Source organism: Sebastes fasciatus, chromosome 7 (assembly GCF_043250625.1).
Source record: "Sebastes fasciatus isolate fSebFas1 chromosome 7, fSebFas1.pri, whole genome shotgun sequence".
NCBI classification, from domain to species: domain Eukaryota; kingdom Metazoa; phylum Chordata; class Actinopteri; order Perciformes; family Sebastidae; genus Sebastes; species Sebastes fasciatus.
The window spans coordinates 32,739,591-32,756,161 of NC_133801.1; the positions used below are offsets into that span (position 1 = coordinate 32,739,591).

A 16,571-nucleotide genomic window follows, 5' to 3' on the forward strand; every position below is an offset into this window, starting at 1 on the left:
GTGCAGTTCAGCAGTAAACATGCGAGGCCTCTTGGACCATACAGTATATGAAGGAGATACCACTGAAGCTTATAACAGTACCTTTGTGTCAATAATATTATTACTGCCTCTTCATAAAATTCTGCAATAAATCTATGGGCAGAGGGAAGATGATGGTGGAGTTCTTCTCTGCTGCGATGGTATTGAGGGTCTGCAGGTATCGCAGCTGGAGACCAGAGGGTGACTCAGCGATTATCAGAGAGGCTTCTTTCAGAGCCCTGGAGGCGTTCATCTCTCCCTCTGCAGCAATGATCTGAAAACCAGACAGACCATCACATTATTATTTCTAGCATCTCTCAGCATCCCCCTTTTTCAAGAGTGCATCAAGAGGAAATTAAATCTTCCAAAGCCCTCGTCACCTTCGCTCTGGCCTCCCGGGTGGCTTCTGCCTCTGCTGCCATGGCTCTCTGCAGCTGTTGAGGCAACTTCACATCCTTGATCTCCACACGCTCCACCTTAATACCCCACGGATCGGTGGCAACATCCAGAGATTCCTGCAGGGGAATATTGAGTACCAAATACTCTAGTCACATAAAACCATTTTGGTTCCACTAATCAGTTATGCTGCAATAAATAGTCAAATGACTATGAAACTTATCACCCAAATATTCATCTGCATCTAGCTTTTTAGCCTTTATTAACAATTGTATCCGGGTTTACATTTGCACAATCATTACTGTTTTGAAAAAGGACCAATTAAAGTGTCAGTAGGCAGTATATTTTTGGCATCATTGGGCAAAAGTTCCATAATAACCTTTCAACATATTGTAATTCCAGTGTTCTGAGAGATAACTAGACTTCTGCACCTCCTCATGACTCTGTTTCAGGCTTTATAAAATCTAGCCTGTGAGGTGAGACTTTGACCAATCACAGGTCATTTTATTGAGAGAGCGTTCCTATTGGCTGTGCTCAGGTCATGTGACCGGAACTTGCCGTTCCTTCACCAGATCTCACAATGGCGGCGGCATCCCAAACTTTCGAATTTTACAGCTAAACCGTGCACTACAAGATGATTGTGAAAACATTTGAGGAGAGAAATAGGCATTAACGTAACAGAATATTGATTCATATTTGGTCAGCGCTGCCTAGTTTGACCGTTTGGTCGGAGTTTGCAAGTGATTGACATCCGGATGTCATAGACGGCAGATGGACAGCAGACCTCAGATCAGCTCTTACTGCTTGTTTTCCTCCGGTCTGTGAAATCTTGCAGATGTCGTTAGAAGCACCGGAGGACACAGAGTCCCATGATTTTTTTTAGGTTACCTGTTTCATGCACTACTGTCACGATATAGCAACCGTTAGGAATAACGTTTTTAAATAATATTTGCTCCAATCTTGCCTACTTCAGCTTTAAAGCTATTTTCTGTTGGTTGAGCCCAAAGTAGAGGTAAAAGGAGAGTGAATATTGGATTTAGATTTATCAGGTGGTTAGAAACATGATGATAATGTTTCTCCATTATCATCTACTGGATGTGAGAAAGAGGTAATATTTACTAATATGTTAATGTTTTAATAAATGTCATGTCAGTGCCAGCTGGTGTTAGTGTTTCTTCTGCCTCCTAGTGGCCACAGAAACAGCTAGTGCAGCTTTAAATGAACAGAGTCAAAGTTCATTATCTATTCAGGTTTTTGGGAGTGTGAAAAGCACAGTGATTTTCCTCTCTGCTAATGTTTGCCTTCATCATATCATTGTAAGGAAAATATGGAGGTAGATATTGGACTTTTAGACACCTACAGTCCAATTGTACAGCTACAAAGCATGCATGAGCACGAGCTGTTTGGAGAACGTTGATGGGCTACAAATTTCATTCCCCTTTTATAGCTTTTAGAAAAACACACATTGATTTTAGTGTTTGGATGAAGACTAAAACGGCCTACAAACTATGTGTTTTGTTGCCCCCACAAAGTCGGAAAGAATTTGAACTATTGTAGGGGTCACCAGAACATAAATTCATTTAGATTATATGTTCAACCATTCCTTTAAAATCTTTTTAGAGTTGCTAAATTTAACGTTCCCATTTCTCTCGTGCCCTGCAGCTCCTCATAAACCGTATTACTGCATAGTTTGCTCTCACCTGCATACTGTGTGATATGCCCTCTCTGTCAGATAGCAGTTCTGCAAGGTTCTTGGTACCAAGCACATTCCTCAGGGTGGTTTGAGCCAGCAGCCGTGTAGATAAGGCTGCGTCGGACACATTGGCCACAGCTGAGATGGGGCAGTTTACGCAGAAATACACCACGCCATCCACAGACACGGTCACAGAGTCTTTGGTTAGGATCTGCAAGGTAAACAGCTGCAATTATGATGCTGCCACGAATTTGATCATTCAGGAAGATGGCAGACAGTTTTCAGTGATGACGGAGCAGGAGAGACACACAAACAAAAAACATACCTCTTGTGGCGGGATGTCAAAGGACACAGTTCTCAGATCGACTTTCACAAAGGAATCAGTGCAGGGCAGAACAAAGAAAAGACCTGGAGAGATATAAAGACCCTGCTTAGTTTCTAAAGATTGTAGATGAAGCCTATTAAATCATAGTATGTAAATAACTTTCTAAGCAGACTATTTGTATCTCACAGTGTATATTCATGTAGGCCTATAGTAGTATGCCATTAAAATGTCATGAAAAAGTAATAGTATAGTATGTGTATAGTATGTGTGATGACCTCTGCCTTTCCCTGTCAATCATGTTTTCTAGGTTCCTGGTAGGGGATCATTAGGGCCAAGTGGGAACACCTGGGCCTGGTGGGAACACCTGGGCCCAGTGTTCCCAGTCTCTCAAGCCCTGGTTGTTACTAGCAGTCTGGGCTCTCTCTTTCTGTCCTAACAATCCCTAACAATCCCCTAACAATCCCTAACAATCCCCACCAGGTACCTAGAACACATGACTGACAGGGAAAGGCAGGGGTCGTCATTATGCCATTAAAAATGACATAAAAAAGTCATATAGTATGCCATGGAAAAGTACCATAAAAAGTCGTAAAAAAATATATGGTAGGCTATAATATGCCATAAAATGTCATGCTATAGTACCTCACACAAAATGTCAATAAAAATGTCATAGTATGTATATTACGTCATAAGAATGTAATTAAAAAGTCAGTATATATATTACGTTTTAAACATGTTATACTATGACAAAGTCATAGTATAGTATGTCATAAAAAAATCATAAAAATGCATAGTATATTACGTCATAAAAATGTATTAAAAAATCTTAGTATAATATGTCATAAAAAATTTCATAAAAAGTAATATTATAGTATGTCATAAAAAAATCATAAAAATTCATAGTATATTACATCCTTAAAATGTATTAAAAAGTCATAGTATAGTATGTCATAAAAAAAATGTCAATGAAAAGACATAATATATATTATGTCATAAAAAATGTCATTTAAAAGTCATAGTATAGTATGCATTAAAATGTCTTAATAAAGTGTATCATTAAAACGTAATAGTATACTATGCCATTAATATGTCATAAATAGTCATAGTACTGTATAGTCTGCCATAAAAAATCATAATGTATTATGCCATAAAAAAATGTCATAGTTTAGTATGTCATAAAAAAATAAATAGTATAGTATGCCATTCAAATTCCATACAAAAAGCTATAGTACAGTATGTAACACATCCACTGAATGAATCAATGAACAAACCTGGCCCTATAGGTTTCCTGTCTCTGATCCGGCCCAGTCTAAAAATGACAGCTCGCTCGTACTCCTTCACTATCTGGATGTTAGAAACACAGCAGAGAACGTGACAAAGACCACAAACTAATTAGCACAAATTTAACTCGCTGTCATCCACCTCTTATATATCATATAATGGTGGTTTCTCTCAGACCACAGCCACTGTATGTAACATCTGCACATTTCATTCTTTTGATTGGCCAGTAATTTTTGTTATTCAGTTTAAAAAGTATTTCCTGAACAGATGCTGTGGGTCAACCTGCCTTAAAGACACTATGTGGCTTTATCCAGTTCCAGACTGAAGCCCTGGCTAGTCCAATACCAAGACACTGGTATCTGTATCGGCTTTCAGAGACAAATACTGGCCTAATCCTGATCAGTAGCGAGAATATACTCTACCTTAAGACACTTAAATATTGAGATGGGGAAGGTCACTATTACAAAGAGGAGGGATATGAGGACCAATATCCAACCGCAACATCCCAGACTCCCTGTGTGTTTATCTGTAGAGAGAGAGAGAAACACTTTACAAGCTTGAATTGGAGAGTACGGACAGGTGTCACATTTTGCATATTTTCGATGTCCAAACCTGTGAGCATTTAAATCCAAACCAAAGATGGTTGTGATCAGTTTCTTCACACAACTAAACAGTAATATGATCCAGTGGGACAGCACCTTTTATCAAAGGTGATACAAAACATTCATGCAATCAAGCAGTGAGATGAAGTAGACCCACACCTCTCATTTGTCACTATTGGTGTAATTAATCTCTGAGGGAAGTCACGTTACTCCACATCTACGTAGCTACGTAAGCTACTGAACTATTGATGTGCCAGCCTTAAAATGTGATGTAATTCTCTCCTTCAGTTACAGAGGAAAAATACTAATGATCTAGTCTGAGGATTGGTCAGTGTAGGGCTGCAACTAGCTATTATTTAAATTATCTTTAATGTGTTGATTTTTATTATTATTATTAGTCAATCAAACCTGGAAAAAAACAACATATTCAGCATCCAAATTTCCTAATTTTGTGCAAAAAGACAAAAACATTAATATGAGCAATAGACTTGGACTTGGAATGGGATGTAGAATTGTTACATATTATATATTGTGTTTCAATCTGGAAAAAAATTACAAAAATTGTAAAAAAATAACTAAATAACTAAATAAATAAATAAATATTCATCCCAAATTGATTCCTAAGGTCTGGTCCAGGTCTTAATCAGGTTTGATTTGAATCAGTGTGATCAATCATGAATAGTGTTATAGTTTAATCAGTGCGCTTTAGACATACATTAATATATATATACAATATTTCTTATTTATTTATGTTCTATTTTTTATTCAGTTGATTACTTTCTTGTTTATACCCTTTGGTTGTGTATTTACTTTTCTCCTTCTCTTCTTCTTCCCCACCTGCCTACATCATAATACTGTAACTTTGTATTATCATTGTGTTAAATCCTTAATATATACAATTATTAATAAACTCTGTAAGCAAAAAATGAAATTATTTTTAGTCAATTCAGTAAGGATAACAAGGAGTGCAAATTATCTAATGAACAGGGGCACTCCTAGAGTTCCCGCATCCCTTAAAAACAGCTCACTTGGGGCCCTCAAACAATATTCATAATCCCTGACATATTCACCCTGAATGATTCACACTCATTCTGCGTCCCTGTCATCTAATGACACAGTGTAAGACTCACTTTACAAAAGATCATAAAGAATACTTACCGTTGACATTGTCCACGGCGTTGATCTGATGTTTACCCTGTGTAACCATGTCGGCTGTGCTGGACGTTGTTGAGATCATTAGTGAGTATGTTGTATGTCGTTGGTGTGATGGAGCAAGTGAAGCAGCGCTGCACTTGTTTACCTATCTGTTCTCCCTGTGGGGTGTGGCCTGTCCCCTTCCCTCATCGCCTCACACACACACACACACACACACACACATCAACTCATACTCCCACTTGGTGTGTGACTCTTGGGCTCACCTAGTGGGTGCCAACAGGTAACATGAACCACAGAGCCTGACCAGACACTATAGGGGCTCCTGTATTGGAGAGCTTAAAGTTCAACTCTTGTGCTTTTCCATTATACTCTTACATTGACTTCCAGGAGTCTGACACCTGTTGAGTGCAGGTTATGAATAAACAATAGGTGGCATCCAAGTCGTGAAACATGAGAGCCGGTGCAGGCACAAGGAGAGGTGATCATGCTCCTGTCTCTCCTCGCTTATAATTGAAATGTGCCCACATATTAAAAAAAATCATTAAAAATCAAACATAATTCAAAACAGAAGAGGGTGAAATAAACAGACAAAGTGTGAGGCAGAGCGAAAGAGAGGAAAGGAAGGAGATGGAGGAATTATGCAAGGAAACACGCCTTTAACCACAAGGTTAACGGTTTGATTCCTGGCACCTACTGTCCGCATGCTGAAGTGTCCTTGGGCAAGACACTGAACCCTAAGTTACTCCCCGGGTGCTTCACAGCAGCCCACTGCTCCTAGGCATGGGTTAAATGCAGAGGTCAAATTTCATGTATTTACCTATATGTATATGATGATTGTAATAAAGTTTAAGTTTTCAGATAAAATATAAACTATAAAAATATAAATATTTACAGTACCTTTTTTACAGTATGTAAAATAGCCAGACTACACAGTAAAAACCAAGTCATTTCTGTGATGTGAAGCTATACATTACACAGTGTGTGTGAGCTATAGAGTCATAACAACCAACATGTTCATTTTCCAGAGAGGTCCCTTTAATTGACTGTCACATGATACCTGTTCACATGACAGCCAGCTCATGAAAGTACATGGTGAGTGCATGTGAATCCGGGTGCAACACCACACATAACAGGCTCACTTTGTCCTTTTGTAAATTTCAGTGAAGTTTATTATGAGTTTAAGATGCAACCACGATCATTTTGTTAGTTTCGGGGGGTGGGGGGGGGGGGGTTGTGAATGGGAGAAAAAATTACGTGTGTACTCCGGCCAGATCTGTTTTATATTCCATTGTGCGAGACTACTCATAATTCCTAGCAGGTGCAAATTTTTCAAAATGATTTCCAAAAAAGACAAATTCACTTCCTCCTAGGCTCCTACTTTTTTTTATGTGACATCTTTGGTGTAGCTACAAGAAACATAGTATGCAGAGGCTCTTAGTGGCTTACAATGATGCAATGAGATTGTTGCTTCAGGTTTCCAGATGGCATAGTTCCAGTTAACTGTTTGTGTCCTCTGGTATTCCAACATGTGAGGCACTTTTAAGACATTTGATGTATAATTTCATGTGTCGCTTGGATGAGTCAGAGAACAGTACCATAGAGGCTTTAATCAGCCCGAGCAACAGCTGCACTCAGTACTCATGCAGGCTCAGAAAACACTGGCGAGATAGCCTACATATGAATGTGTGGTTTATTTTTAATTGAATGATGAATTGCTGTGGTTTTATCTTGTATGTTTTTATTTCTTCCTTTTCTTTTCTATTATTGCTATGGACCGTCCTGTGTGACTGAAATAAGGATGAATTGAATTGAAACTCCATTACAGTTCAAGATTATTTTCTTTAATTCCCAACTTTAAACTAAAACTTTTATAATATAATTTATAATCAGCAAAAAAATACACTTTTTTAACAGGGTTATGGTTTTGAACTGCTTTTAACTCTCATGCATCAAAAAGTTGTATTTTCTGCTGCAAGAGGACACAGTGTGAACAGGACCCTCTTGTGTTCAGAACCTGACTCAACTAACAGAAAATGAAAAAACAAAAATGCTGAAGAGGTTGTCATTGCTGCAGATCAGTCATAACCATTTGCACTGCACGCTTTTTATCTTTAATTCGATTTTTTTTTTGTCCAGTTTTCAACAGGTTTTTTTATACTGAATTACTAGTTTCTCCAACTTATCATCAGGTGGAAAACGATGAGCATTCAGTCAGGTGCAACAGAAAGATGAACCGTTTACTTTTCTTTCATACAGAATTCTTCTTACATGTCATTGTTGGCGTTGCCTGAGCAGAAGAGCTGAACTGATTAAACTATAGAAGACAGGTTGAGCTGGTTGTTCATATTCTGCTCTCTGAGTTTTTGTTATGATTTGACTTGCAAAACCTTTTGTGAATGCTCTCTGAAAAATGTGTGGTGAGGTACAAACCATTGGCCATGATGAAACGTTTTCACAGTTGAGGTATTACACTAAGACTTTTTGGAAGTAAAGATTAAAACTTTATTTTAAATCACTGTAGCCAGCATAGTACAGAAACGTGTTCACAAGATAATCCAATACAGCCATACCAATAGCACCAATACTTTTATGTTTTTTTTTGTCTCACATCTAATCAAACATTAACACATTTGGCAGTGTTTCAGGCAGCACAATACTTTCTCTTAAAGTGTAAAGATCCTCCACATCAGTTACCGACTCTCTCCATCATGAATTTGCGACTGAGCTCATAAGCCAGGAAGAGGGCTCCGTTGGCAGGGAAGGTGCGTATCATGGTAGGAGTCAGGCCCGAATACAGAGCAGTGAACCCTGAGGGATGAGAGAGAGAGAGAGAAATCAGGCCCCCAGCATGGGCCAATTAGTAAGAACATGCGATCATACTGCATCACAGTTGGACCAGCAGTCTACAAACTCCCTATTAACACACTCAGGGCTGGTTTTGTAGTTTTTGCTCAGGTTTTATGTCAAGTATTGGATCTGTTCCATACACCCTGAGGCCCACTTATTGCGTTTATCTCCCCATCATGGCTCCAGATGGTACAGATGTTGGTGCATGTGGCTGTGACTCAGTACATTAAGCATGCAGACAGAGATGACATACAGTTATATTCAACTAAATGCGCAGAACCGGTCAGACTTTTCACACACTACGGTGTCTACAGTTTACAGAGAACAGTGGAGTAAAAATATCCCTTTAGAGGCTGCTCTGTTGAGGTGTTTGTTGGCACCCATAAGCCCATCAGCACCATCACCATGATCTGAGCACCACAGCATACTGTATTTGAACAATGCATTACTGACCAGCTGCAGAGATACTCACACATTCTTTCTTTGATGGTGAATTGATGGTTTCATATCGGTGGCATGACTCTAGAAGTATCCAATAAAGTATCTGGAAATCTACACTTACACTTAATTAACGCTCAAACTTCATTCAGTGCTTACACACATAAACTGAACTTCAACTGCTTTCAAGATTTAACCACCATTTAAACCTCTTCCCTTAAACTGTCAGTAAGCAGAATATTTTTGGCATCATTGCGCAAAAATTCCATAATAACCTTTCAGCATATTGTAAATCAAGTGTTATGAGAGAAAACTAGACTTCTGCACCTCCTCATGGCTCTGTTTTCAGGCTTTAAAAAATCTAGCCCGTGACGGGAGACTTTGACCAATAACAGGTCATTTCATTGAGAGAGCGTCCTATTGGCTGTGCTCCGGTCATGTGACCGGAACTCGGCGTTCCTTCACCAGATTTCACAATGGTGGCGGCGTCACAAACTTTCTCATTTTACAGCTAAACCAGAGAATCTGGTGAAGGGAAGCCAAGTTCCGGTCACATGACCGGAGCACAACCAATACAACTATTTCAAATGTTTTAACTGTCCATTTTCAGCACACTTTTTCAGGTATTCATTTTATGTTTTTGCATGTTATATATTGTTATGTGTGCAGCACATTCAAATCTCTATCTCAGCATGCTTTGCTCTTGTTGTGCCGGACACCATTTACACTGTACACACTTATGTTCATATGTTACTACTTGACAAAATTGGTGTTTTCATTGTTGTCAAGTCTAATAAGTCTGATTTGTGTCTATATTACTTCTTTGCTGATAAAACAACCCTATCCTTCGGGGCTTATTCTGGTTATTTGAATAATTCTGAATAATTTTGTCTCATTGTGCATACTGACTAGCACCACAGAGACAGTATAACCATAAACAATTGCAGTCTGTGTTCTGTCGCTATGCAATACCACAAAGTCTCATTATATTTAACAATACATGTTTTTTTTCCCTAGAAGTATAAGAGAAGGTTAGAAAACATACAGCAACAAAAATATTGTTGGAGTATCCTTCTCTTATTTGGAATTAATTCCTGTAAAGGTGAGAAGTGTGTCTCTGCAGAGATCATTTCTAAACTGGAAGAGTCAAGTCTAGACAGTAAGTGTGTGTTTGAGTCGGCATTGTTCTCTACTGAACCATGGTTTTGCACAAAAAGTTAAATTATACAGTTGCTGTCCTTCAAACTATGATTATATGGTTGTGTGATGTAAACCAGTCAGTTGTGCTCCTCTGGATGTAGAAACTTTAGAGACATTTGAGACGACAACAACGGGCAAAATTAACCATCTTTTATCTGGTAAAGTGTGAGAACTGTACATCTGAGTGAATAATCATTTAAAAATGTGCGTTAAAATCTTACCCTCAGTGCGTATGATACCCATGAAGGTCTTCATGAAGCCCTCTTGCCTCCCAGCTAAAGAGTACACCTGGATCCTGGACTTCACGCAGTCTATGGGATAGACCGTCAACCACAGACAAGCTCCCCCAAATCCACCGCTGAACATGAGAGGAAGAATACCTGCAAATACCAAAATATCAAGCAGGGGCAGATCACAGAAACAAAAATACCTCATTCAAAATAAACGGAGATAATAATAACCCTACCTATACCGTCCTTGTCCGTGCCCATGTACTGGGCAAATTTAGACCGGCACAGTTCATAGGCCCCAAAAAAGCAGAAGTAGCCTGGTATCTCCCTCGCCATGGTGGACGTCAGTCCTTGGTAGAAACCCAGGGGACCGTCTGTCTTCAACACTGTCTTCACTACTGTCCACACTGTGCTGAAGTCACACCACAAAACACAGTCAAAGGTGTATTTACTGATACTAAACATCATTCCAACATCTCTCTTTGGTCAGACTGACCTTCTCTGTCCGCTTGGGATCTTGCCAGATGCTTCCATTTCGGGCATGGCCTGCAGGCGACATTTCACCAGCTCGGTAGGGCATATCGCCATGGAGGAGAAGATGGAGGCTAAAGACCCTGCGCATGCCTTCTGAATATCACTGATGAGCAATGAAAAGAAGGATTACTCAGGACATTGAAATTCTTAAATAAAAACACTTTACTTTTTATAAATGCACTGATGACACAATCATATGTTCATGCAGAACCCAATAAACAAGTTTAAAAGAAAAAAAGAATTCTTTCCTAACGTAACCACAAATAAGAGATAATTCTCTGTGTTGTAGTCTGCCGACACACAGATGCCCACATGTCTGAAAATGAAGTGCACTAAATGGGAGAGCATCCTATGAATGTACCCAAGATGGTTTTCTTGGAGCGTTGTCATATTTCCAGGTCCAGATCTGATAGAATTGTTTCTATCACAAAGAGCTCAAACAAAAATGCGTTGAGTACACAAAGTCACCTTCTCATTAATGTCAAGGGACTGGCTCCTGGCTCCACACCTGAATAAAGGGTTTCTAAGACTGAGAGTCATTCTCAGCTGATATTTTTTTTATTCAATTACAAGAAGCATCACATTTTATTATTTTTTCTTTTGATGCTCACTGTTCAGTTTGACATGGAAAAGTTGAATATAAGTTTGCGTTTAGATTAAACAAGCAACCATTATTAAAAATACCTATTTTTCTCTCTTCTCTCATAACAGCGTACTCAATTCAGAAGGGAAAACCTCTGACTTGTTCAAACTGGTAATGACAGACCACACCAGTCCAAGATAATGCAGTAAGGGACATTGCTCTTTGTAGTGATGATGGAAATACAACATTTGTTGAGTTTAAAGGTTACATGTTGACATTGGTCTGTACTGTATAATACAACTTTTATGAGTTCTATTTTAGGTTGCAACAAAGGGTTAATTTTGTTCGATTTATATCTCAGTGATTATTCAATAGTGCATGGTGAAATACTTTACAGCGCAGGGTGTGAATAGAGGAAGCAGTGAGTGGAGGACATGGAGGGAAGTCGAGGAGATGTGAACCTTTAAAAATGTCATTAGCAGGAAAACCTTATGACCAAGACAATTCTAAGAAGTCACACTGATGCTCTGGAAACTAAAGATCTAAGCTAAAGATCTACATTCTTGGGTTATATCAATATTATGACATTTTTATGGCATACTATACAGTGACATTTTTATGTCTTTTTATGTTTTTGACATACTATGCTATGACATTTTTTTTTTTGACATACACATTTTTATGGCATACTATACTATGACATGTTATATACTATCTCTATGTTTTTCTTTTATATACACATTTTCATTACTTGTTTTATGACTATATTTATATATTTATTATGACATATACTATGATATGTTTTATGAATTTTTTGTTAAATTTTAGGGCATAATATACTGTGACATTGTTATGACATGCTATACTGACATTTTTATGTTTTTCTAAATGACACTTTTTTATGACCTACTATAGTATGGCCTTTTTATGACTTCTTATGACATTTTTTATTACCTACTATGCTATGACTTTTTTATGACATACTATACTATGACATTTTTGACATACTATAATATAGCATTTTTCATGACAAGCTATACTATGATATTTTTTTATGACTTTTTCATGACATACTATATTGTGACATTTTTATGACTTTTTTATGACATATTATACTGTGACATTTTTTGACATACTACAGTTTGGTATTTTTTATGACCTATTATTCTATTACTTGTTTTATAACATACTATACTATGACTTTGCTATATTTTCTATGGCATACTATACTATGACATTTGTATGACCTTTTTATGATATACTATACAATTACTTTGTTATATTTTATGGCATACTATACTATGACATTTTTATAACTTTTTTAATACTATACTATGACTTTTTAATTTGTATTAAATACTATACTATGTCATTTTTATGACTTTTTTTTACATACTACACTATAACTTTTCTTGTGATTTTTTTATGATATACTATCCTATGACATTTCTTATGACTGTTTTATAACTTTTTTGGCATACTATACTATGACTTTTTTATGACATTTTTCATGACATACAGTACTATTATACTGATGTGTCAAAATGTTGCTCCTCACCACAGCCACCTATGGAGTTTATCATGAATGCATGACTAAATACTCAGAAACCATCCACCCAGCTACCCCCACAGTCACTTGTAAACTGCCTACATGCAATAAAAATCTGGATGTCATCTAACTTCTTAAAACTAAACAGCAACAAAACCGAGCTCATGGTTGTGGCTCCCAAGGCCCTGCTCCGGAAGGTTGGAGATCTCCACCTGGATGTTGATGGCTGTTCCTTCTCCCCATCCTCGGAAGTCCGCAACCTGGGTGTCATCCTGGACCCAACACTATCATTCCAATCTCATATCAGGTTCATCACCAAATCCGCCTTCTTCCACCTCAAAAACATCTCACGTCTCCGGCAATCACTCTCTGACTCTGTGGCAGAAACCCTCATCCACGCTTTCGTCACCTCCCGTTTGGACTACTGCAATGGAGTTCTGTCTGGGGTTCCCAGCAAAGCCCTGGACAGGCTCCAGTATGTGCAAAACTCGGCTGCCAGGGTTCTCACCCGCACCAAGCCCTGGCAGCACATCACCCCCACCCTCATCCACCTCCACTGGCTCCCGGTCAAGTCCCGCATCACCTACAAAATCCTCCTCCTCACCTACAAATCCCTCAACGCCCTGGCTCCTCAGTACCTATCTGACCTCCTCCACCCTTACACACAGCCCCGGAACCTTAGATCCTCAGGCACGGGTCAGCTCTCCGTCCCTCACACAAGAATGAGAACTTTTGGGGACAGAGCCTTCAGTGTGACAGCCCCCACACTTTGGAACTCTCTCCCCATAGAGCTCCGCAACGCACCATCTCTGGACACCTTCAAAAGACTCCTCAAAACCCACCTCTTCACCAAGGCCTATGGCCTCTAGCTACTGTTACATTTGTTGTATTTATTTATGTCTTTGTTAAGCGTCCTTGGGTTTCATGAAAGGCGCTATATAAATCCAAGATATTATTATTATTATTAAATGTAAGTGTCAAACCTGAGATCGGCCCCTTTATCCATCCTGGACACAAAGCGGATGGCATCCTGGCAGAGACCATAACTCAAGAAGAGCACAGCATTCTCACTGATGTTGGCTATGAGAGCTGGAGTCGCGCCTTGGTAGAGACCTCGTATTCCCACCTGCCTGAAGGTGGATGAGAAGCAGTGGATGAAGCCTCGGTACATGGTGGGGAACGTCTGCATCTTCACCTTTGTTGTGTCAAACGGCTGACCGCTCAGCACACAAGCTGTACCACCTGAGGAAGGATTTCAAGAGAAGTCTTATTGAGATTCAGTAATACAATACAATATATTAATGTCATGATTTATCAGAGCAGAAGTGCCGAAAGCAGAGTCCATGCAGGGAACACTTTGAATATGTTTTATTGTCATGCTTCCCAACTAAATACACATATAGTACACCCAGGGAGCAAAAAGTTATATAATAGTTAACTATGGTGAACAATTTTACTTTTTAATAGGCTTGATTTGGCTTTTTTAAGTCATTGAGTATCCATGGTCCAGACAGATTTACTAATAACTCACCTGCTGCTCCAGCTGCGAAGTCAATGATTGCCTGGATTATGGGATGTGGAGCCATGATGATTCATAAAATGCTGTAAATCTGAAAATGTAAACTATTTAATAACCGTGGCATCATCTATCCACTCTCAAACACAAATACAAACACAAAACAGAAAAGTACTTTCATTGCTTAAAAATTGCTTTAAATTTACCACTGATCCGCTCACATATAAAACTACAATAAAGAACAATTAAGTCACAATAGACTTGGTATTGAAGACTACAGACACAAGGCAGGATAATTAAATGTTTCTGTGAAGCAGATCCGGACACATATCATGCTCACCTGTCGTCTCCTCGGTCTCTTAATCTTTGTTTGTTTCCTTCACAAACAGAGCAACTCTGAATTAAGCTTCCATACGAGCATCTCAACTTGCAAAATATGTTTATTTGTTAGTTTGGACCCCCATTAGTTGTTACCGGGGAAATAACTATTCTTCCTGTGGTCCACATATAAAAACGCAACATAAACATAATATTCATGAACACTCAATAACACGAAACGCAGGTTTCCAGGAACGCAGCACAATGTTCAAATCCCCTTCAAGTCCAACCATGCCAGAGTCTTGCAGTGGGAGCTGCATGTCTTACTATACTTCCGCTTTCTTTGGAACGTCTTCTGAAATCCATTGGCGGATTGCAACAGATCACTCCTGCCGTGCGTAAAGGTGCGCACTTTACGCATTTGGGAGAAGGGCTTTCTGTTCCTTGGGTTTGGGCAAAAAGCCAGCTTGGTTAGGTTTAGGGAAATATCATGGTTTGGGTTCAAATAAACCCTTTTTGAGAAAAAGCCCTGAAGACAAACGTCTTCTCTGTGCACGCTTTACGCATACCAAGCGCACAAGGAGTTGCATCAAGTTACCCAGAGGAAGCCACAATAATACAGGAAACAAATTGTTTTAACCCCAAAATTAAAGCATGATAATTAAGCTGTTAAATCGATACACACCCTGCCTTTAATAACTGTTAACATCTGGTGACTGTTGGCACTGCTGAGATTTTTATTTTAAATGTTATCTTCGTTCTCTTGTTACCTTTGCACTGAATCAGTATTCAATTAAATACAAATTCAGTGATTTATTTTATTTTGAAACTAACAAGTAATGTACATGTTCTATATTCTAATCTAGACTGACTTGACACTGCTGTCTGGCTGGAACAAGTAGCTTACTGCACATTTTATTTGATAGCTGATTGGCTACAGCACTGAGTAGCTGATAAGAAAAAAGCGCACAAATGAAACATGTCTTCTGGTGTGGTGTTAGTCTTTGCCACGCTGACTAAATAGTGAGCCAAATGCGGAAGAGATGAGACGCTGGCTGTGTCCGATTGTAATACCTCACAATTACCACAAGATGTCAATAAAGTCCATAGTTGACCGAGGACACTCAAACAGCTTCTGGTTCAACAAACCGAGGAGCAGTCCACCTACAGCTGAAGACACAAACTATTTTGTTGCATTAATTTAACACTGAGGTGCCACTCTCTCCTTGTGTCTTTCAATCGAAATATTCTGGAATCTTCTCTAAAATGAGTTTTTATTATACAGAGTTGGTATTATAAGTATTTTTTTAAATGTAGCCCTGCTTATCTTGATGATTATTTAATCTAAATTGTTATTATTATTTTGTTTAGGGTTTGTAAACACTTTGTAAACAGTAGTAGGCTGTTTATTTATGTGAATAATTAATTTGGAAACCGTTATAGCCTATTCATAAGGAGTGGTATGGAGATGCAAGTTTCACATGAAAAAATATGACTTGTTATCATCTCCCAAAAATATCCGATGGCAGTTGAATTATCAAAAAAACATTCATTTAACCCCATAATTAATGGTTTAGGCTGCGAAATGAGAAGATATTTTTTTTTACATAAATTTAATTTTATCAACGGGATGACAAACATACAGTGTTGTCGAATAGTTAGTTAGTTATTGTATTGGCACAAAAAGATGAAACATTTGGGTCCAAACAATATCCAAAACAAACAAAAAATAGTAATACATCCAAACACAGAGATGTGTAGAAAGTAATAGATACAATCTCTCTGAACGTGTTAAATAAATAGGCTACATTTCATTTTGAAGTCAAATACCGGAGAGCTGATCCATTATTATCAGAGAGAGAAACACTGTTGACAGAGAAAAGTTA

At 38.4% G+C, this 16,571-nt stretch overlaps 2 protein-coding genes across 2 annotated transcripts; both read right to left on the minus strand.

The window, feature by feature from the left end:
* Nucleotides 1–11: 11 nt before the first annotated feature.
* Nucleotides 12–5,578, minus strand: stoml3a (stomatin (EPB72)-like 3a). The gene is made up of 7 exons (XM_074640373.1): nt 5,474–5,578; nt 4,136–4,239; nt 3,704–3,776; nt 2,433–2,515; nt 2,115–2,318; nt 399–533; nt 12–292 (listed from the first exon to the last, which is right to left on the minus strand). The coding sequence occupies exons 1-7, from the start codon at nt 5,550–5,552 to the stop codon at nt 101–103; spliced, it is 870 nt and encodes a 289-aa protein (XP_074496474.1). The 5' UTR covers nt 5,553–5,578; the 3' UTR covers nt 12–100.
* A 2,370-nt stretch (nt 5,579–7,948) lies between these two features.
* Nucleotides 7,949–15,264, minus strand: slc25a15a (solute carrier family 25 member 15a). The gene is made up of 7 exons (XM_074640376.1): nt 14,708–15,264; nt 14,383–14,461; nt 13,835–14,093; nt 10,682–10,822; nt 10,422–10,597; nt 10,177–10,335; nt 7,949–8,278 (listed from the first exon to the last, which is right to left on the minus strand). The coding sequence occupies exons 2-7, from the start codon at nt 14,435–14,437 to the stop codon at nt 8,157–8,159; spliced, it is 912 nt and encodes a 303-aa protein (XP_074496477.1). The 5' UTR covers nt 14,438–14,461; nt 14,708–15,264; the 3' UTR covers nt 7,949–8,156.
* Nucleotides 15,265–16,571: the final 1,307 nt, after the last annotated feature.

Bases quoted from the DNA above. Each gene is read 5' to 3' on its own strand.
- stoml3a (XM_074640373.1), bottom strand. From the start codon at position 5,552: ATGATCTCAACAACGTCCAGCACAGCCGACATGGTTACACAGGGTAAA. The intron at 2,516-3,703 runs GTTTGTTCATTG...ATATCTCTCCAG, and splicing joins CAGGAAACCTATAGGGCCAG to GTCTTTTCTTTGTTCTGCCC. The intron at 2,319-2,432 runs GTATGTTTTTTG...TTTACCTTGCAG, and splicing joins TTGACATCCCGCCACAAGAG to ATCCTAACCAAAGACTCTGT.
- slc25a15a (XM_074640376.1), bottom strand. From the start codon at position 14,437: ATGGCTCCACATCCCATAATCCAGGCAATCATTGACTTCGCAGCTGGA. The intron at 14,094-14,382 runs GTGAGTTATTAG...ATCCTTCCTCAG, and splicing joins CTTCGCAGCTGGAGCAGCAG to GTGGTACAGCTTGTGTGCTG. The intron at 8,279-10,176 runs GTAAGATTTTAA...CTCATCCCTCAG, and splicing joins GGGTATCATACGCACTGAGG to GGTTCACTGCTCTGTATTCG.